Source organism: Cygnus atratus, chromosome 1 (assembly GCF_013377495.2).
Source record: "Cygnus atratus isolate AKBS03 ecotype Queensland, Australia chromosome 1, CAtr_DNAZoo_HiC_assembly, whole genome shotgun sequence".
Lineage (NCBI taxonomy): Eukaryota > Metazoa > Chordata > Aves > Anseriformes > Anatidae > Cygnus > Cygnus atratus.
Window position 1 is genome coordinate 91,402,832 of NC_066362.1, and position 23,185 is coordinate 91,426,016.

A 23,185-nucleotide genomic window follows, 5' to 3' on the forward strand; every position below is an offset into this window, starting at 1 on the left:
GGAACATCCTTCCCTAAATCTTACCCAAAGTTTGCCATTTTTTACTTCTGGTATACATCCTGAACAGCACAGCTGCAATAGACTTGCACAATGCTCTGGCATATGTCAGAAAACAGCTGATGAGAAAGACATGAGGAAGGGTAATGTTTTTCTACGCATGACAAGCTCAGCTCCTTCAGGATTTAAGTAGTAGTTGCATACAGCTGATTTCTTACAAGTTTATGCTTGTTTTTCATGTTTAGTACATGATGAATTTAACCATTGGCTCAATCTCCCCATATTGAAGACAGCGTTTTTTGTTTGTTTTTTCCCTTTTTTTTTTTCCTTTTTCCTGGGCTTTGCAGGTGAGGAAACTAAATCATAGCAAAATTCAGTCATTTGTCTACATTCCTTCTATGAGTCAGTGGCAGAAGAAGGAAATACAGCTCACGTATATTTTTAGTCCCAAGAATATTTTGTCCCAAGAATAGTCCCATATACTTTGGTCTCTGAACAATACTCTGTCCTTATAGCTTTTAAAAATAATTATTGCACAGATCCAGAGTTGAACTAATCGCCAAGTATGACGGTAGACAGGCTTTTTCTCCACAGGCTTATTGACAGGAACCTTCAATTTCCTTTACTTCTGAAGTGTTAAGGAGAGATCATTTGTTAAGACTAGATGACTGTGTTCTATGTCTGTAACTTTCTAAATCAGTAGCTTTTTTGTTTTTTAATTCCTGTGTTTACTGTCTGAGAAGGGGGAAGTTCTGGGAGAGGAAGGGGGATAAATAAGTATGGGTTATACTGGTTTATCAAGGCTGACCTGCTAGTTGCATGTATCCCTTTTAGCCATGTCTCTGTGTCTTTTTGTAGATCTGAAATTCACGTTTTTTCATCTTTTTTTTTTTTTGAGGTGATTTATCCTGAACTTAGTGCATTCCTGCCTGTGTTGCCTGTCTTTAGTTAGTGGCAGAAATATAATCTGTCGAGAACAGTTTTGGACAGCCATGATTTTCCTTGTGGTGGCAAAATACAAGTAGGAAATATTTTGGAAGTCTGGAGCACAAAACATAAATACTCATCTCTCAGGCAGTAAAGTGGAAGAGCTAGGTGTGTTGGTCTTGACTTCCCTCTCTTGTGCCTGAATCACAGGACTATATTCCCTTAGTTCTAATTAGCAGCATGTATTTTGTAGGATCCCTGTATTTTACTGCAACTTGAGCATATGGATCAGAAATCCGTTTTAAATGCAACTAATTAGGTGAAATGAGCTCTGTACATATGCTTTGGATTTTGAAGCTTTAATATTTTGAGGGGGGGTTGGATTTTTTAAGTTAAAATCAACAGTTCACCTTTTGAAGGCTTTTCAAACTTCCTTTTATCTTGATTCATAAACAATTACAACTTGTGGTTTTGCCAGCTAACAGAGCTGTCTTTGTCCATGTATTCTGCGTAAGAATTGTAGAAGAATAATCTTTTATTTAGTAATAGACGAGTCTACTTTTGTGTCAGATCTATCCGGAAAATACTCTTAACTGCCAAACAGATCTGATCCTAGTTCTAAAGAAGAGTGCCTTTTTTTTTTTTGTGCCAGCCATTGAGATATATTATGAACTTGGAAAGTTGTTGCATTGTTTATTATATAACAAAGAGTGGGAGCAGAAAGATTAAACAGTTGTTAAATGCAGTGAAATAGGGAACCCAGCAGTAATCTTATTTTTGGAATAACGTAACTGCAAAGTTGTACAGACTGACTTTTTTCTTGTGCAGTTTTTTTTTTCCCCTAGAAATATATATAATTGCAAAATACAAATAATCACTTTCATGGTAGGTAGTAAGATATAAGCATGAAAGTAAAAGTGATATGAACATACAATATTTATGCATTTTCAATTTTTTGTGTGTGAGATATAAGTACAGATTGCTAAGAATTAATTTGTTTTGGTTATAGCCTGTGAAATCCAGTAACTACGAAGGATCCAGGGCTCAGGTGTATGCATTTCTGTGCATATTTATGTATATGTTGATTCTGTCAACCATATTTATTTGAAGGTCTCCAAGTTAGGAACTCTCAGAGTATTTTACTCCATTCCTCCTCATATGCAGGCAGTAAAAAGCAGGACACAGGTGTTCATCCCACCTCATCAATCAGGCTAGTGGCAGAAAGGAAATGACACTCCCTAATTCCCTATCCAGTTCTGTTTGCTAGACCGTATTGCCTTCCAAAAGTAAAATTAGCTTTCATGCAGTGGTTAGAAAGTTGACACAGCCAAAACTTATCTGTGTTACTGCATGACAGTCATGCCTCGCTTTGCTGTTTTATAGATCAGGAGGGTAAGGACTGCTTTAGACCTTCCACTACTTGCTGCTGCTGCTCTGGTTATGGCCAGGTTGCTGTAATATTTCCATTATTGAGTCTTATTTTCAAATTTATGGCATTTATGGGTATTTGAAAAATTCCTTCAGTTGTGAAATCTTGATTGTTGCAGCCATCTCTAGCCTGCCCTCCCTCCCTGAACTTGAAGAGAAAATTGATCCCCAGGAGATATTAGTTCACTGGAAAGTGAACAAACTCATGATTCTTGTTTTCAGGCTTCACTGTCTCTATTTCAGAAAACTTGCTGTTGTTTTATTACTCCAAAAGGCAGGTAATTATGAAATTAAGAAAATGGATCTTTCTTCTGACTAACCAACAGATCTTTACTGAGTCAGTAGATCTTTCCCAGTCTATACCAACTGCAAATTTGATCTTTTGTTTTTATATCTTATCTGGGGTGGTTTCAAAGTTTTCAGCTGGCTTTAAATAGACTGTTCAAAATATGCAACTTATGTTCTTACCGTAGCTCTGTGATGTACAAGCATTTGTCTGGCAACAAATAACCGAGTATGACTGAAGAATTGGTACTTCAGAAATGAAGTTCTAGCAGGGGGTTGAACTGTATCATCAGCTTGAGTTAGGAAAAGTAAGTTAGCAAAGGCTAAGCCTGAATAATAGGGAAAACATCAAATAATGGTTGTTAAAAAAGTTGCAGATAATATGGGAGAGAGCTACATTATCTGTTACATAAAATTCAGTTGATATACTATTATTTAGTGTTAAAATATTCTTAAATCTTACCAAAATAACCATTATATTGTGAAGAACGACCATCCCAGTTCAATTTGCTATAAAGGGGCAGTGTTATTTGATTTTGATTTCTGAAAGATAAGGTTTTTCTCCTCGGCATGAAATCCATTCTCTCTACAGAAATCAAGGAGATGTTTGTACTCTATACCAGGCACAACACAGCTGAGGAAGAAATCACCCTCTAACCTGCTCCAGCCTGCCAGTATATTATAATTGCAAACCTGAGGGCTGGCTACTCAGGCATTAAGCCTATTGTTTCTCTATAAAATGGATATATATATATATATTTTTTTTCCCAAGGTGTTGCTCCAATAAGATCCCTTAAGATGTTTCTCCCCTGCTAGAATCTAATGAGTCAAAAGGGTCACTCCAGAGCATGAATCTGCCATCAGAGCTCTTCTGTGCCACATGACTGCCAATATGAGGTTGTGTTCGCATCACCCCTCTGCTACTGCAACAGTCCACACTGTGACTGTGAGAAGAAAATCCTGTGTTAGGGTCAGAGATGCCAACTGAGCTGATCAGGATTGGTTTCTTTAGTCTTGTGGTGTCAGGGATCCAAAATAGGTGGCTCACATTGACCATTTCTTTGGCTTCCGTTAGGATTGCTCACTGAGATGCCAAAACTGATGAGTTTAGTTGTTGTTTTCCATATACATAGAACTTGAATACCTTGTCTTATGCATGGGAGATAAGCTGGAAACTTTTTGATACTGATCCGTCTTTACATGGGGAGAGAAAAAGGAGTCACTTAGAGGATGGAGCTTCAGAAGCAGGCAAGTGGTTAGAGGTCTATGTGCTTCCTGAGATGCCCTGGGAGAGCCCTCCGCAGGGCAGCAGGAGTGCCTGTGCCAGAACGGATAAGCACTGTCAGAAGAGAGAAATGCACAGGTAAGGAGACTCAGTGGCCCTTCCTGATGGCCTCATCTCTGCACCTTGTATAATTTTTGAAAATCACCGAGCTTTGCCTGTCTCAGTAAGTTATTGAAAGCTGGTGCAATGTAAACATAAATAAGCAAAAATGGTGCAGCATGTGCTTTACAATTGTGAAGAAAAACAGTTAAGTGAAAAGTTAAGGCAGCAATTTATAATTATTTGATATTAGAGGAACATGAGATAATCGTCAGGTACATCAAGAATCAAAATTAAGGAAGAAACTGCCACCATATATACAAATGATCAAGAATTTGCTATTTATACGTGCTGTGGTCTATGTCCAAGCACAGATAAGGTTCTCGTTTTTGTCAAGTTTCAGCTTTGCAGTCAGATGAAAGAAAGATATCTTAGTTTGATATTAAAACATTTTATCTTGTTGATACAAACACAAACCAAAGATAATTTTCTCTTGACATTTATTTTTTTAACCAACTTGAATACCAAAACAGAAGTTTGTTGATGTTCTGCGTGACTGGCGTTGTGCAAACAGAGTTTGCTATTCAGATACAACCCCAGCATGTCTGTGCAGTGCATTTGCTGGCGAGTTCCTGCCAGTTGTTGGTTTGGTCACGTACTGTGCAGGTATGTTTAGTAGTCACACACCCTCCTCCAGGCAAGGAAGTGCCTTCTGGTGGCAGTGTGGGGAAGGTGCCCCAGGTGGAACTTGTATGTGACTTCATCCTTTAGCTTGCTAAAAGGCTGAAGCCTCACAAATCCAGCAAGTTTTGTAATAGCTAACTATGCAGATTTGTACCTAGAAAGAACCCCTGCAGCACAGTAAACTGGAAATGTAGACAACGTAGACATATATATTGTGTACCAGCCATGGGAGAGCTCTGTGAAAACTTGTGCCAAATCATGTGCTCATCTGTCCTGAGTACAGAAAGGGTTTTGCCTGATCTTGGGTCTAGGGCAGGCTGATGAAGCCACATTAAAATAGCTGTTGCTTTTTCTGTGCATCAGGCTTGACTTCTGAGGAGCAAAATAATAAGGAACATGTGTGGGTAATTAAAGTACAAAGGAAACAGGAAGGGGGATAGCAAGGAACAAATCCAGAAAATAAGGAACAGTTGGGCATCGTAATTACAGACATCTGATTTTACTGGAGGAATTAAAGGACTGAAAGAATTAGTCCTACAATCATTCTGAATCTTGTGAGGAGGAAGAGTGTATTCATCAAGCTTTTTTTTTTTTAATTGCTTATATTTTCAAAATAACTGCTTTCATCATTGCTTTTCTAGTAGCAAAACCTCTATTAAAATTTGCAACACAGCTTCCACAGGAATCTCTATTGTAAGTTGTACACAAATTTAGCTGAAATAATTACTACTTCAGTATTAAGATGAGTTCTTTTAGGAAGATTCCAGGATATCTGTTATACTATTTTAATGATTTTGAGCATGAAAACTCTGTTCCACATATTCTGGAAGATGTTTGGTATGTGTGTGTGTAACAATCCATCAGTTGAATTTTAATCTTTTAATATGGCTGGGGACTTATGAATAATTTTGAATTTATTTAAAATATTGTATATAAGCAGTTATACATTATGTGATTGATAAGCATTATTTTACTATTAAACCTTTTAAAGCACTGTGAAGTAATACCTGAGATCATAAGAATACAAATTCTTAATCTGAAACTGGTCTCCTGGGTGGTGGTGTCTGTTGTATATATCAGGTTGGAAAATGCCCCTTTGCTGCTGCCAGGAAGGTCTAAGAAATCTCTAGAAGGAAACTTTAATAAAGATTGCTTCACCCTTCCTTCTTCCATCTCCTCTTTCCACCATCTCCCACAGGTTTTTCCATAGAAAAGATTAATCTGCATTTAAAGATACAATGTTCTTTTTACTATACTAAATGGGTTTTCTATGCAAAAAAATATTTTTTGATGAACTGATATAAAGTGGGAAAAGCTTATGGAAGTGAACTGATAGCAAAAAAAAAAAAAAAAGTTTGATTTTGTTTCTAATGCTGGTGGAAATTGAAAGCAAGCTTTAACTAAAGAAAAGGCATGTAAAAGGGGAATAGGAAGTGGCTCCAGTAAGGAAAAGCTGGAAAGAGTAAAAATAGTTAAATTGCCATAGGAAAGGAGAGTAAAACCCAGTCCTCTGATGTGCTTAGAAACCTGGACTGAAATAGGTTTGATCTCACATATAAAAATAAATTTTAAGGGTTTTTCTTTTTCTTTTTTTGTATTCATGGAGGCCTATGATAAATATGTACTCAGAAGTGCATGCAAACTCAAACTACTAATTTGTATTTGTATGATGTCTTTTCAGTTGGAAGTACAATGTTTTTCTTGTGTCAGGCAGTGATTATTACACAAATATGCAGAATATATGAGATTCTGGAAGACCTATTCAAGTTCAAGGATTTGATCTTTTTTTTTTTTTCCCTATTATATCTACAGGAGAAATCTAACAAAGCTGTCCCTCATCTTCAGCCACATGCTGGCAGAAATCAAGGCTATTTTTCCAAATGGCCAATTCCAGGGTGATAATTTTCGTATCACCAAAGCAGATGCTGCAGATTTCTGGAGAAAATTCTTTGGAGACAAGTAAGTACTAACATTTTGCAAAATTTTTAATTGTTTCTAGTCGTTAGCATTAAAAGGAATGATATTTTCAAAAATTCAAATAATGTTTCTAAATATGTGGGTGGGCCTCTTTTAAAGGTCTTTTCTTGTCCAAGTCTTTAAATTACCTGAAATTGCTGAATTTGTTGTTAGCAACTTTGTTGCAATGCTGTAATTCACTCAAAAGATGACTAAAAATACACAGGCAGTTCTGTCAGTGGCACTTACTATTGATCATAAATTGGACTAGGTTGCATAAAATTTATTGGTTTAATTCTAAGGTGAAGAGAGTAAGTACATTGTTTCATGAGGTACATGGCCAATCATGTTATTTCATATTATATATATGCTACAGTTGATAAATCTGAAGTCCGAATTAGGAGTTTGATATTGGGTGCATGTACAGTGTATGTTTCCTTATCTCATCTTTTACTTTCTAAATAGAATATTCACTAAAGTAAATGATGTTTTTCTCCGTTATTATTGAAACACTTTCTACATCTCTACTACGTATAGTCACAGGTGATTAATGTTTTCTTCTGTCCAAATTCTGTTACAGAAAGAGGTAAAATAGTGGAGATATGGTGGAAGGTTTCATCAAAAACAGTTTTTGGAGAAACTTAGTGTTCAAGAATGGGTCGTAAAATGAATGTTAAACGTGACTTGTAGATATCTGACTAAATCCTTATAGTAAATCTAATGTTGAAAATATAAAATAAAACAGTTGTAAGTTTGTCTTGTTTTGTTTGTTTCTAGGGAACAATTTATGTTAAGGTATAGGTGAATAGAAGATGTATAGCTTGATCACTTTCTTACAGAGTGTTTATTAGTGTAACTGTGACAAAAGAGGGGAGGGGCAAGGGATTTGTATATTTTACAGTATAATAGAGACATCACTATGGTCGTCAAGTCTGATATTTTGCATGATGTATGCCGTAGCAAATCACATAATTTCTCCAATTGCAGATCCATAACCATCTGTTATGCTTTCTGAGCAAAAGCAGCTCTTTAAATTTAGCCTTTCATTCTTTATATAGAATACCAGCATAGTAGGTTGGCACTTTTGTGAAGTAATGTTTCAGTGTGAATTTACAACGGTTTCATTTCCTTTTTTTTTTTTTTTTTTTTTTTTTTTTTTTTTTTTTTTGCTAGTCTAAACACACCTACTGCTAGCTTCCAGCTTTTAGGTTTAATAGCATAGTCTGGTAACTTCAGTTTTCTAACAAATTTCTTGCCCACGTAGATAATATTTCAATATGATCAAGTCAATATATCAATCTTATTTTTGTTAAAGGGAAGGAATCCAACCATGTTTTGTCTTGCCCATGTCAATTTTCAGATTATCTTCAGAATTTCTATGTATTTTGATCTTTAGAAGATCAAATAAAGTATCTATCAGTAAGTGAAAAAAAGTAGTTCAAAAAATGATTTGACCATGGTCATGTATGTTCAATGTCTCGGTTTTCTCTTCCTCTCTTTCTTCCCTTTTCTTTGCAGCTCTCAGAATCTACATCTCCTCATGGTCCTCTTTTCCTGTCGGGCTCTGTCCTTGAATGACTTTTCCCTGCTGTCTTGATCACAAGTTCAATTTCTATCATGTGGATTTACACATCTTATCTGAACAGCAAGCTGCTGTTTCTTTTTGGCTATCGGTTGTCTGATCTTAACCAGCTTCATCATCTTCCCTATTCACTGTTATGTTCCTCTTTGTGTTTCTCTGCTATCTTGTACTTTCTATGTGAGATTCAAGTGCTTCTCTTCAAGTTTATGGTCCTGCTAGTTTCCTTTGGAAACTGGTACAATAGACAGGTACCTGAGGTGTCAGACAGTAGGATACTGTAACATATAAATAAATTATCAGAACAAGGTTGGTAAGAAGGATTTTACAACTTTGTCGGTCTATCTAACAACTGAGCTCTACCTTTGCCTGTCTGTTCACGCTTGACTCTTTTCTTTTCTGACTCAGTTCCTGGAGTGTTTCTTTCTAATACTTTTCAGGGCCCCAAGAGCTCTTGCTGTGCCTATTTTTACGCTTCAGTTTTTCCTGCTTATCTAAACTTCTTCATGAAAGGCAACTTTAAAGGTGAATTCTCAGTACTAATCCTCTTACTGTTCCCATCTCCCTTACCCCACACCTTTTGTGTGTGTACTTTTATAGTGTGTGTCTGTGTGTGTGTTAAAGCATCCATGCACCAAAAATGCCCAGGAATCAAGGCAATTTTAGGATGTACAGTTAATTATATACATAACCTGGTCATCTAGTATAGCCTAGAAGTTTTTCGAGTTCTGCCATGTCAAGTGCTGCTCTTTCAGACTAGGTAAATAACAACGGTTTCTAATAAATTGAAGTTGTTTTATTTACCTGTCTTCTAAGCAGTGAGGAGTTGATATATGCTTGGCAGCCTTGGCATTATCTCAGGGTTAGTTAATTGTGCTTAAGTAACTGTAAAGCATGTAACAGCATGTATGACAAATAAACAGATGAGAAAAGTTTTTTTCTGGCATTAGATTTAATCTCTTCATTACACAAAATGCCTGAAGCTTTTAAAACATTAATTGTCTTCTAATCCATTTAGAAATATATGGCAGGTATGCCTTTGAGCAACATCTTTTACAATGGGCCTGTTATGACAAATTAGTTTGCAAATAGGCTAGTATCACTTCCCTAAAAGTAAAGCCTACATCAAGATTTAGGGTGTTGCAAACAAATGATAAAATCTGTTTTTAACCTGACCACCTAAGGGTAGGCCCCTAGGGTCTTGTTAAACCTCCAGGTCTGGTGAGTTATATACTGCAAATGCCGACGTGCTGGGAGGAACTCTATTACATGTTCCCTGGATGCATCTCTATTTTACAGGGCAAGCCTGGGCTTCTCACCTGTTTGCAAAACAGCAGCCGTTATTTTGAGGTCAGTAAGGAATTCTGCTCAAGAATAGAGCATGAATAAGAAGTTTCACCGGATCTTGGCTTCTGATGGATAAACTGTAGTAAAAGAAAAAGCAACTTGTTTTAATTTGCTGAGGAATAAAATCCAAAAGATACAGTCTCGGAGAGCCCAATTTGTAGTTAAAGAGTTTTTTTTTCTGTATCTGATTTCTTTCACCACTCTTCCCCAATGAATGAGGAACTTCTAGTTTTTTTAGCTTCGTTACATTCGTCTGTCTGGACACTTGCTGCAAAATTTTGCTGCTGTAACTCAAGTTTATTCAGCTTGTTATTAATAAATATCATAGAATGCAGTCATTGTGTTAGTGTTTAAAACAAGTCAGGTATATGTTCACATGACTTTGAACTCATTAGCAGAATAAATAGCTAGGCATATTGAAAGTCTCTGGTGATCGCATATGTAGCTGCTCTTTGACTTTTCTGTAGAAAAAACAAGTAGATCTCAGCAAAGAAATTGAATGGCTCCGTCAGAACAGTATGCTGAGATGACTTCACAAATTCTTGGCTTTCAAATCTCTCCTCAACTTTTGCATTTCTGATTCAGTTTTACAAAACTTCTAGATGCCAGTAGCTAGAGAATGCTATGGTACTCGAGATAGATGCAGATAACTTGATAGTGGAAATCAACAGCCCGTACATAGGCTGAGAGTGCAAAAGAAATAAAATGTTAAATAGTCAGGGTGAGGTTTTCCAGTGTTGCATAGCTAGCCAGCAGGACCAGGGAGGTGATCGTCCCCCTGTAATCAGGTCTGGTGAGGCTGCACCTCAAGTACTGTTCAGTTTCGGGCCCCTCACTACAAGAAGGACATTGAGGCCCTGGAACGTGCCCAGAGAAGGGCTACGAAGCTGGTGAAGGGCCTGGAACAGAAGTCCTGTGAGGAGTGGCTGAGGGAACTGGGGTTGTTTAGTCTGGAGAAGAGGAGGCTCAGGGGAGACCTCATTGCTCTCTGCAGCTACCTGAAAGTAAGGTGTGGGGAGCTGGGCGTCAGCCTCTTCTCACAGGTAATTCATGATAGGACTAGAGTGAATGGCCTCAAGTTGTGGCAGGGGAGGTTCAGGTTGGCAATGAGGAGACATTTCTTCTCAGAAAGAGAAGTCAGGCATTGGAACGAGTTGTCCAGGGAAGTGGTGGAGTCACTGTCCCTGGGGTTGTTTAAGGAAAGGTTGGACGTGGTGCTTAGGGAAGTGGTTCGTTAGTGGTAGGTGGATGGATGGACCAGATGATCTTGGCGGTCTTTTCCAGCCTTAATGATTCTATGCTTCAGAGGAGAAGGATAAACCTCAGAAGTGGTAAGATGTTTAGAAAGGGTCTGAAAGCACTAATAAGGGCTTTAGCTGTTTCAGGGAGGGGTCTGACTGATAAACCAAGATTGGAGATTATGAGATTTTGATAATGTGGAATGGAGGTAGAAAATGAACTTGAGCAGTATGATGAAGGAAAAAATGGAAGAATTGGTTTCTCTGCAAGGGCAAAGTATGTATCCAAATTAGGGGGTGAGATCAACGGGTTCCAAACAGAAGGCTCAGGAGAGTTCTGGTGTATGGATTTTGTCAAGGAAGCTGACTGAGAAAATCTGTCAGGGATACAAAGGAATTGAGAGAATTTTGGATTAGCTTTGTGAAAACAAAAGCCAGCAATGAGCAAGAACTTTCCAAAGGCTGAAGGACCAGAGTGGCCAAGAGCCTACGTAGCTCACTGGCTATGAGGAAGAAGACAGGCTCTTAAAGAAAATACAAGGACTGTCTGAAAAAGAATTCAGGGATAAATTTTACACCAAAGCCAAGGTCAAGATCTTAGGTTAAGTTCCATACCGAGAAGGGGCTTGGTAGTGTCAAACGCAGGAAAGTGGTCAGACTGAGAAGGTGTGAGCTAATTTTGTACTGGTTACTGGAATGCAGTTACTGGAGCAAGTGGTTTTAGTGGAATGAATCTCTATCTGGGGTTTACCATTATAGTTGTGCTGAGGCAAACGATAGTTAAATATATAGCTAAACAGCAATGGTAAATGGAACTGTGAAATTGGAAGGCATGTAATCAGCAGTTACATTCGTTTACAGATATTTTAGTAATCCCCAGTGGGTTGTAAATATGCATATAAAACATAATCCGATCGCTTCTTCATTATCTGCGTTTTATCACTGTATAGTGCTTGATGTTAATTTTCCCCAGTTCCTCACTCATTTTAATAGCACCTTACAGCTTTTACTTATTTTCTGTTCTGAGTAAAAACGTGCAAAATACCACTGGGAGCAATCCTGAACTGAGAAGGAGAGTGGGTGAGATGACCTAACAGATCTTTCCAGCCCCTGACTTTGTAAGCTATGGTGAAGTCATGCAGGGCTTTGTAACTATTGAAATTTGTGATTTGTGGCTGTCTTCATGTTGCAGAATGAATCAGCATCAAAATGTCAATGTTCTTAGATTTTCATTTTTCCAAAATTCTACCGCTTATTTTATCTTCTAAAGTTTTACACTTCATTGTGAAACCTTAAAAAATTGAAAACATATTTGTTATTGTTGTCAGATACACTGATGCCCCCCCCACCTCTTAGTTTCCAAGGGAATGGAAATTGTTTCACTGCTAGGGTCAAACACATTAATATTTTAAAGCTCCAGTACTTTTTTTTTTTTTCTTTCCAGCTTGGGCCTCAAACATTTATTTTGTTTGCATTGGAATTTAGGGGAAAATGTGGCTATTGATCTCTCAGTAGCAGTTAAACAGGGTATTTCAGATTGATACTCTAGAATTTTGAGTGGTTGTGGTTCTGTTGTGGTCAGTGCTGTTTGGCTCAGGGTAGAACTGACATAGCCTCTGTGGCTTGGGCTCAGAGAAGCAGTAAAACAGGCGTGGATCACAATGCAAGACTTGAAAACATTCGTCTGTCAGAAAATGAGACCTCAGATAAGCTTGGTTTTAACACCCTGTTGATCCCCTTAATTTATTACTTGGTTTCCTGTTTATGCTGCTGATAGTGCCCAAGAGCCACCCAGTTGCCTGAACACTGAAAATATGGACTGAAGCAGGTAGTCTTGACCTAGAGAGCTTCTAATCTGAGTGTGAGCTAAAATGTAAGGAGAAAGCAAAAGATACAGACAAAGGAAAGAGGAAGAGACATTGATCTGAGTGCCATAGCCTTTATCACCAAAAAGATAGGTGTTTTGGCAACAGAAAAAACTATAAAGAGAAGGAAATAAAAAGGGAATGGAGCTTTTAGAGGACAGTTCTTTCCTTGGTTAATCAGCAGCATGGGAAATATGCTTGTTGGTACCCTTGTTTAAAAAACTGAGCCAGAGGCAGAAGGTATCATTCCCTAAGGGCTAGAGAGACACAAATCTCCCTAAATCTTTTTCGTACAAATATATCAGCAGGTTTGAACAAGATAGATAATATTACAGAGAAGAGCTAGTCAGTGGAAAGATGCAAGATATGATTAACTAAGCAGAAAAGGACAGCAATTTTCACAGCTATTCCGGATGGCTGAGAATAAGGTAAAATTGCATATACAAAGGATAGAGGATGAAAGTTTTAACAGTTGACACACAAGATTATGAGACAGGAGAACAGATTCTTGGTGGATACGCAGGAGAGGCAATATTTTAAAGCTGAATAAGTTTGCAAGAGCTTTGGATTGTGGTTGGAGATCAGAACTAGAAATACATAGATACATACATCCCTTTAGGGGACTCTTCAGGAAATGCAGACTTCCTGTGTCCCTTAAGGAAGTACTAACCTGCTGTCTCACAAGCAATGTCCAGTTACGTGGCTTTGGAAGTGGATATTTTAAGCGGTGTATATTCCCTATTTCCTAAGGCTCATTTTCTCCCTTTTACCTTCTCCTCTCTCACGCTAGAACTGTCTGTATTTGTTCCGCGTGATGTCACTATCTAACTAATGTACTGGCATGATATGGCGGAATTCCTTTTTTCCCTTAGGACTGAACTTCTCAAGTGTGTCAGTTGTTTGCTCTGCAGCTCAGAAGCAATGAAAATATGTGGCCTCTCACTTAAAACTGAAGCAACATAAGAAAATGCTCTGTTCAGTGATGATAAACTAAAATCCACATTGCCACTGCAGATGTGCTAAGAATGTTGTTTCTATCTGGGTCAGTATTTACTTGAATATTTTTGAGTTTGCTGTGAATACAGTAATGCCCTTTTCACGTTATGTTTTCTGGCAACATTTGAGACAGTCTCTTGGAGACAGAAATGTTCGCTGTAAGTTACACAGGTACGTGTTTACCTTCCTAGACATACCTGTGGTCTGTTGTAGTTCAAATGGACGCAGTGTCACTTGACTTTCCAGAATAGTTGCATTTCTGTAGTTCTACTGAAAAACTTTACTCTGAATGCTCTCAGAAAATACTTACTTCCTCTCCAGGTTTATTTTAATGTCTTTTGCTTTTTAATGATGCAATTACTTTCAAGGAGTTTAAAAAATTCCCATCTACACATAGTCAGGACAGGAGGGAAAGAAGGACCTAAATTCCTCTGTCTAGTGCTCAAAAATTACATGCTAGACTCTACTCCTTCTCCTTTAGGCATATGGAAGTTGTGTGGTTGGTGCTTAAGATACTGTATTTTGAGAATTTTGACTGACACTGCTCTTTGACGTGTCAATAATAGTAAATAGATGCCATCCTATATGAAAGTACTTTTAAAAGGTTTGTACTTCGATCAGAGCACTTGTGAATTAATTGTTATTCTTTAAATATGTTTACTAATTTTACTATTGCAGAAAAATGTGGAGAGTTAGTATTTTAGTGTTTTGAGAGGCTTGGAGAGGAAATAGCTTTTTTCTTTTTTTTTGACAAGATGCTTAAATAAGAAGGCAACCCCAAGGTGAATGCCAGAATACAGATAGCTTAGTTGATTTAAGAAAGATTAGGTGTGTGCACAAGTCTTTTCAGTAAAAAAAATCAGGATCATTTCTTTTATTTTGTATATTTTTTCTTTAAATTGATGCATTAAGTTTAGACATCAAACACTGAGTCAAGTGCAATCACTCAGCTGTAGTCGTGTGCGTTCTACTGCAAGTGGTAGCTTATGTAATTACAACTAAATACACGAAATACTGAGTGCACTTACTCAACCTAATTCTATAGAGAACTAATGTTACAGGGCTGTCGTATCAGATCTTTCTGAAAAGCTGTAGCAGAGCTGACTAACTTATCTCTTCCTAGACAAGTGTCCGCAGGTCAGCCTAATAGCATCGGGCATTTTGCAGAATACCTGCCAGCCTCTAGTGCAGGGTATTGTTACAGCATGGCACAAAAAATATTACAAAGTCAAAAATAATTGAAAATATTTGTGTCAGATACTTTCTGTGATTCAGGAGTTGAATGCTGCAGGCAGTATCTCATCACGTGTTTTTTTATTTTTGTAAGGGCATTTTCTTTGTAAAAAATCTCTATATATTTAAACAGCTTTCTAAGTGTGCTCCTAACTTGGACGGTTCCAATCTCAAACTTTGATTTGATTGGTCCCATTTTCTTCCTTCTGCTGCCCCTGCCACCCTCCACTCCCTCCCTAAACAATTAAAATAACTCTAGATTTAAATAATGAAAAGGTGCCTTTCAAAGGTTGTACATTCCCTAAAACACAAGAAAATAGCAGCAGTGAAATGTTCATTCAAACAAAAATGCAACATCTACAAAAGACTCTTTCACTCCTTCATCACTGTGGAAAGCATTCTGAGTGAACCCTCTCCTAGTTCTCTGTCAGAGGGTGTTTTTCAGTGTGCCTAAAAGGTCACCTGGTTTCAGTTCTTCAGAGGTATAAGAGGATGTTGCAGAATCCTGGACCTTGTGAAGATTCAGTGACACCCTCATAGGAGCATGCGTGTGCTGTCTGTGAGATCAGAAAAGAGCACAGCAGTTTGTATATATAAACTGAAGAGACACTGGGGGAGAAATGATCCCTGGCTGGTGCTCTCTCAAAGTATTTAGGGATGAGAGCTGTATAAAAGTAGCTGCTGAGAAATAGGAATTAACGTGTTTTGACTAGTTCTCACCATTATTTAACAAAGCAGAAGATAAAAGACCTACAAAGTTCAGCAGAAAACAGTTCGGCTGACCGTATTCAATTTTAAATAGGGGGCACCTCATTTTCTGGACACTCTTAGAGAAATCCCACAAAATAACTTTAAATGTTATTTCATTAGCTAATCACTCATTGCCAACATCTGTTTTCTATCTTAGCCAAAGCAGAGCTCTAAAAAAATATGCTCATGAAGACTTTTGTGTGTTTTCTCCATTGTTGGTAGGGTGTTGGTAGGGTCTAGGGGAAGATACAGGTTGTTAATGAAGAGATGGTGAAAGATTCTTCTTATTGATCAAATCTAATTAACATGTTTTCATGAATTTGTCTCAGGCGAGGCATGAAAAAGCAGTTCTTAAGGTTAAATTCTAATGGCTAAAGTCTTTCCCGTTACATTATCGGATATTTTTTATTTGGGGGTTAATTAACTCTGACCCCATTTCAGTGTGATCCTAATGCTGTTCAGGTGGTTTACAGAGAGATTCAGAAGATATTTCAGAGCCACAGTTACAGGAACTAAATAAACAATAGGCACTTGAACGAAGACAACTTTAACACCACAGAAGCACTTAAGTTTTCCAATTTTGTTCTCTGAGCTTAGTGCAACATTTCATTCTCTTTACCATAATCAAAATTTGATGTGCATTCTTTCTTAAATGGCATCTGATGTGGTATCTCTCTTCAGCTCTTTGTGGTTTCCTGTTTTTCGTACACAGATGAAAGTATCTGCTGAGATCTATTAAACTTCGCAGTTTATCCTTTATGACTTTCTTAATGTAAGCCTCCAAATAACATTTAGATTTCTTTGCACTTACAAATATAATGAATGCTTCATGCAGTAGAAATACAGGAGCATGTCTTTGGTGTTGTACTTCAAACTGCTATTTGTTTTAACATAGTTTAATTCCAAAATATTTATTATACAAGACCAACTTAACGCAGTTGGTCTTTTTCTGCACAATATTGTAGTACCCAGTAATATGCATTTCCACACAAGGACATAGTTAGAAAATCTGCAATAAAGTATTTTGACCCATATAAAAATAAGGCAATGTAAACTAATAAAAATTGCAAGAAAATGTTGATGATTATGTGAGGCTTGTGTCTCTTGTCTTTTGACATTTAGCAGTCATTAAAAATATTACTAGCAATGTGTGAGAACTTAAGTCCTGAAAATAGTTATATATTGATTAATGGTTATATATTGGTTAGTTGAAATATGTTTTAATACCATATCATTTGCCCTTAGTGCGAGGTAGAACCTTTACGAGAGAAGATGTTGTGGTTTTTCCAAAATTTGGGTTTAATCCCAATGACATGAGAAAAAGAATTGCTATTAGTGAAAAGTTTCTCATAGATTTGAGAGTGATAAAATAGAGTACTTTCAAGTGATCAGCCTCATGTCAGATTCCAAATGTAAGTACCTGGTTGGCAAAATAACTAAACTGCATTATCTATGCAAATGGAAACGGAGTTTGACAGGTTGTGGCTTTGTATTAGGGAAGATAATTTTACTCTCTATCCGGATTTCCCACACTTTCCCACATTCTCTACTCTCTGAATATACTCCCCATTGTGCAGGTGAAGGTGAAGATCTGAGAAGATGTCTTCTAATATTTATGTAACTATCATGGGCTATTACAAACCTTGGCCTAGTGGTGGTAGTATCTGGATGGTTGTTATCAGAAGGTTGCTTGGCCAGTGTTTGTGAGCCTAAGTTATTGCAGTAGATACTGAATTGATGTTTATCATTCTGAGAAGTGAGGCTGTGAAGAAGGGAGTTCCTTACCAAGTACAGAGGTGGTCCTTTACATTAACTTTGAGGCGGTGCAAGGTTGGTTGCTGTACCTGCTTGGTAGAATATTTCATTTTCCACAATGTTCTTTCTATTGTTGTCCTAAGGAAGCTTGAATATTTATCATTGCAAAATAAAGTGTCACTTTGTTCTACTGTGTTTAAGGGAAGATAAACCATTCTTTCATTTCCTTAGGCTCCTTTCAGATAACTTGATTCTCTCCGTCTGTTGAGAAACCGAATGAATGCACCACTACTTCAAAAGTCAATCTCTGCTGTCTAAATAAAATATTAAATATGGGGTTTTATTAAATTTGTTACTTCTCCCCTCACAGAACTATAGTGCCGTGGAAAGTGTTCAGGCAGTGCCTTCATGAAGTTCATCAGATAAGCTCTGGTTTGGAAGCAATGGCTCTTAAATCTACTATTGACTTGACCTGCAATGACTACATTTCAATTTTTGAGTTTGATATCTTCACTAGATTATTTCAGGTAAGACTTGAAAATTTTAGATATTTGTTTGACTTCGAGAACCTAAGTGACCTGAGTCACTAGTACCTAGGGGTCAGGAATTTGGATTTTTGGGGCATCACTATCCATGTCCAAAAAAATGACATCTGAAAAAAGACATCCAGCAGCACCTTCTTCATTCCTGCACATACATATGATCATAATATATTTGTGTTTGCTGTTTACATATGTTGCACTATTCTTAAATGCATTCCTAGAAATGTAGACCTTCAGGTACTTATCGAAATATTTTTTTCTTTGTACTTTTGTAGCTACATATGCTTAGATGAATTGTTTCTACAAACTTGTTTCTACAAAATTGTTTCTACAAGAAAGTTGCATAAGACTTTTTTTTTTTTGGCGAAGTGTAGGCCTAATTCTTTTTCTTTTTGAGATGGACAAATTTTTGCCATTAATAATGTTCTACTGTTTATGTATAATCAGGGACTATCTGTGGGAATAGCATTGATTGTATTATTGTCAGTAGATAACATACATGCAAGCTTATTTCAGATAAATGTTACATGCCTCTGTTAACCTTGTGCCCTTTCTAGAGAACATACTTTAAGGAAGACATTCTTTGAGTATTTGAATCAATGTAGAAGGCTGTGCTGGTTTGCATCCGTATGAAATGCATTGGTTCTGAATTTGTCACTTTGGATTCTTACTTTGTTTATAGTAATCTGTGAAGTGTCCAAATATTTAATTGGTTGTTTATGTTTGTCTTTTTTTTTAACCCCCTACAATGCTAAACTGGTGTATTGTTCTTTACCTTGTTGGAGATATGTTCAAATTACCAATATTACACCAAAGCCTTGGCCATATGTTTGTTCCATCTTCCATGGTGTTCTGTGATAATCTGTTTAGCTTTATTGGGTTTGTTCTTCTGGGAAAGGGGGCTATTACAAAGTTGATATTAAGATCTGGTAGAAGGTGATTAACGGTTTTAGTTTAGAGTTTTGGTTTTGATCATCTCATCTCTGTTCTGAGTCAGAACTGTATCAAAGTTGCAAATGTTAAGGTGTAAGTAATCTCTCAAATTTAACCACATATTTTGGTCACTTTTAAAAACAAAGTCACGCAGGTTATAGTGCTTTGAATAAAACTTGGGAGGTTCTCTGATGTTGCTGTTCAGCAAAATCCCCCTAAGCTTTGCTCTTTGTGTGTAGATATGATCAAACATTCCTGCTTGAACTTTGCTGCCTTGGGTCCATTTCTGTTCTGTCAAAGTTTCTCGCTTTTATTCATTATTTGGCAATCTGATCTGATTTTCAGGTTAGTCAAGCCCAAATCTTGATCTCAAGATTTCACTGCAAAATGTCAGAGGCCTATTGGCTTCAACATTATATTACTATGAAATGTGTTTATTCAAGGTTCTTTTCTATAGGATTTGATTCCCTCTCTCGTTCTGCTCACAGATAAGAAAGTTGTTGTGTTTGCTTTTTTGTTGTTGTTTTTTTTTGTTTTAATCTCTGCATCAAGCATAAGATTAAACAAGTGAGTGATCTGAGAAGTAACGTTTTTTTTCTGGCCCTTTGTGAAGTCCTGTAGACTGCATTAAACTTCAGGACAGAAGTCTCAAATGAGATTTTTTTTTTTCTTCGATTTGTAGGACAATGAATTTGCATTGCTTAGCTTCTTTGTCAGGCCATTGCTCTTTTCATTTGTTACCATGCCTGGTGCTAGGAAAAGGGGATCAGCAGTACTGATGTAAGTAAAGAAAACTGGTTAGGATTAACTTTAAATTTAACAAAGAAGCAGAGAGAGAATTTTTGCCAAACTGATTACCAACTTGTGCAATAGTTGTGTAAGTATTCAAGTGAACTTGCACTGAACTTGGTCTCAGAATCTCTCCCAGAGGTTACATTTTACTTCTTGAGTTTTAAACTGCTTCCGTAACTGTGTGTGCATACACCCACAGAGAGAAAATCCCAATTGTTGAAGTAATCAAAATACTGTTTTGCCAACTGTGGGTTGTTACAGAAAAGCTACATTTACAATGATGCTTATTCACAGAAGAAAGCAAGTCTACTTTCTGTGGAGATCCTGTAAAAGTGAAGTTGCTCCCCCTGCCTCTTCCTTGTATGCATGCACAACTCTTAAGTGCTGTTTCTCTGAGCAGAGATAAGTTAGCATGGCAGTATATGTGGATGCTTTGAAGAAAAGGAATTTCATTCCATCACTGTTAACATGTTCAATGAAGTTGTCCTTTTATGCAACTATTTGTCTAGGAGAACAAATGTACCAGTCTTTTCCATTTTAAAATTTCCAGTTTTGCAATGTGTTCAAGTTCTTGCCCTTTGATTTTCAGTCCTACTGTCACGTCATCTTCATATAGCAGTAACGGGATGCTCTGTAGAAAGTCCAAGCATTAGAGGAAGATACTATCTGCTTAAAAGCTTGATGGTTGTAATCAACCAAGGAATTTGCATGTATTTTTTTAATGTTTATTTTACAGAAATAATTATATAGAAATAATAGTGTTACCGTACACTATGAACCATATAGTGTACACCATATTGCACATATTACCACAGTCCAAAAAATCTTCAGAGTACTGAATGTTTGATCATCATTTTTGACTTAATTCCACAAAATTGGAAGATTGTTGTGTTTTTGTGAGGAAGTATCAGCGCTGGTTTGGCAAAAGGGGAAGAGTCAGCTCCCTTTTTTCTTTAGTTAGGGTAACAAACATTTTTCATGTGATCAAGCCTCCTCACATCCATCTTCAGTGAACATGTAGAGAGTGCCTGGTAAGATGTGGTGTTGCATCTACGAAAGCAATTTTTTCTCCTTTGTTTTGTACAAATTTTCATATTTGCAGTTTCTTACGGCCTTTGTGCTGAAACCTTACTGTTCCATTCCATGTATCTGGTTTGAAGAAGCGTTCATTCTGAAATAAAAGCCTTCATATGTTCTTAAATAATGGTTAGGGTTTGCCTAGGGAATGTATCATAATTACAATATGATTTTGTTATTTGATATTTTGATATGATATTACTGTTACAAAATTTTGCTCAAGTGCATCACGTAAAAAAGTATTTCATCTCTGCATTACTAGTCTTTAGAAGTCCCTTTAAAAGGAATTTGCAGGGCACACAAGAACACAAGTTTTTCCTCTGCTGTTGCTTACCTTCTCTTGCCCTGATATTTTGAGAAATACATTAAAACCAAAAATACTCTATACCATTGAGAGGCAGTTTCTTGTATTTCCAGTGATGGCTATGAACACTTAATATGTTTGTATTAATCCACTCCTTAAAAATCATTCTTCTTTTACGGTAAAAAAATATTTTATGTTCTTTTAAGTAATAGCATATCAGGCATGTTTCACCAAGTTTTCTGAAGCATTTGTTATTCAGGTCAATAGAGTTGCTGTTGATGTTTATTTGTTTTTGCACTCTAATATCTTTATGGTAACTGAAGAAAGCAATAAGTAGAGAATAAGAAAAGGAATGACAGCTCCAATAAGTGTTTTTATTAGGCTTCATGTCTTAGTGGTACTTATCATTACCTATGAGAGTGCCTCAGAACCACTCAAGAATAGGCTTAGTTGGGTTTTGATTAAACCACCCCAGAGCCGTACTATGCAGGTTCTCACTAAACATTGTGCTTAATATTTTATGTGGCTACAAACAGGAGATCATGTAAATTCAGGGTCTTCACGATCTTTATCCAAATATTTATCCTTGATGTTCACCAGTGGCATTCCTCAGGGCTCAGTACTGGGGCCAGTTTTGTTTAACATTTTTATCAACAGTCTTGATGAGGGGAGCGAGTGCACCATCATAAGGTCACCGGTAACACCAAGTTAGGCAGGGTTGTCGATCTGCTTGAGGGTAGGAAGGCCCTGTACAGGGATAGACTGGATTGATGGGCCAAGTCCAATCCCATGACATTCAACACAAGGCCAAGGGCCGGGTGCTGCAGTTGGGTCACAACAACCCCATGCAGTGATACGGGCCTACAGAAGAGTGGCTGGAAAGTTGCCTGGCAGTAAAGGATCTGGGGGTGCTGGCTGACAGCTGGCAGTGTGCCCCAGGCAGCCAAGAAAGCCAATGCCATCCTGGCCTGTATCAGAAACATGTGGCCAGATGACTAGGGAAGCGATTGTCCCTCTGTACTTGGCACTGGTGAGACTGCACCTCGAGTGCTGTGTTCAGTTTTGGGCCCCTCACTACAAGAAGGATAGTGAGCTGCTGGAATACAGTCAGAGAAGAGTGAAGAAGCTGGTGAAGGGAATAGAAACGAAGATAAATGAGGAGAAGCTGAGGGAACTGAACTTGTCTAGTCTGGAGAAAAGGAGGCTGAGGGGAGACCTCATCGCTCTCTTACAGTTACCTGAAAGGAGGCTGCAGTGAGGAAGGTGTTGGTCTCTTTTCTGAGACAACAAGTGATAGGATGTGAGGAAACGGCCTTGAGTTCTGCTGTAGAGGTTGTTTATATTGGATGTCAGGAAGAATTTCTTCATGGAGAAGGTGGTGAAGCATTCAAATGGGCTGCCCTGGGAAGTAGTGGAGGTATTATTCATACCTCCATTCTTGGAAGTATATAAGGGTCATGGGAACATGGCACCAAGGGACATGGTTTAGTGATGGGACTTAGTAGGTCAGGTTGATGGTTGGACTAGATCTTGAAGGTCTTTTTCACTCTCGCTGATTCTATGATTCTTGAATTTTTTTTTTTTTGAAGGAATCCTTGCAACAAAGCTGAATATGTAGAACAGTCTTTTGTACTATTAGACCTTAACCAAAAGTGTATACTTTTCAGCAGAACCAAAACATTTTGTGTCTTTTTAATGAATTGGCTTGAGTTTTATTAGAAATATGTAGCTAACTGGCTGTATCTAATTGTTTATCTTCTCTTTTTAGCCATGGGGTTCAATCTTAAGGAACTGGAACTTCTTAGCTGTGACACATCCTGGATACATGGCATTCCTGACATATGATGAAGTGAAAGCAAGGTTGCAGAAATACAGCACTAAGCCTGGGAGGTGAGAGGATTGGCTGATTACTGCTTTCCAAATAATCTTGCTGTCTCTAGAGCTACATAGTTATTCTAGATCAATATTTCTATAATATGTGATTCTTACATTGTGATATTGAAGGAATACTTTTTTTAACTTTTTGATTAGATGGTGAATCAGAGTAGTAGTAGGTTGTTTTCTTACATTTTTTTTTATTTGGGATTGTATTTATATCTTCTCTCTTTTTTTTTTTTTAAATAGTTTAATACTAACGGACAGAATGGCCAGTTTCAGAAAATGGTTAATTTAT

The 23,185-nt window shown here is 37.3% G+C and overlaps 1 protein-coding gene across 2 annotated transcripts in view; it reads left to right on the plus strand.

Moving 5' to 3' along the window:
* Positions 1-23,185, plus strand: part of CBLB (Cbl proto-oncogene B) — a 132,871-nt gene that overhangs the window by 61,727 nt on the left and 47,959 nt on the right. For both annotated transcript variants that reach the window (XM_035540494.2, XM_035540495.2), the window contains exons 4-6: positions 6,458-6,604; positions 17,735-17,891; positions 22,781-22,902. In XM_035540494.2, coding sequence (XP_035396387.1) covers positions 6,458-6,604; positions 17,735-17,891; positions 22,781-22,902 — 426 coding nt within the window. The remainder of the gene's footprint in view (positions 1-6,457; positions 6,605-17,734; positions 17,892-22,780; positions 22,903-23,185) is intronic.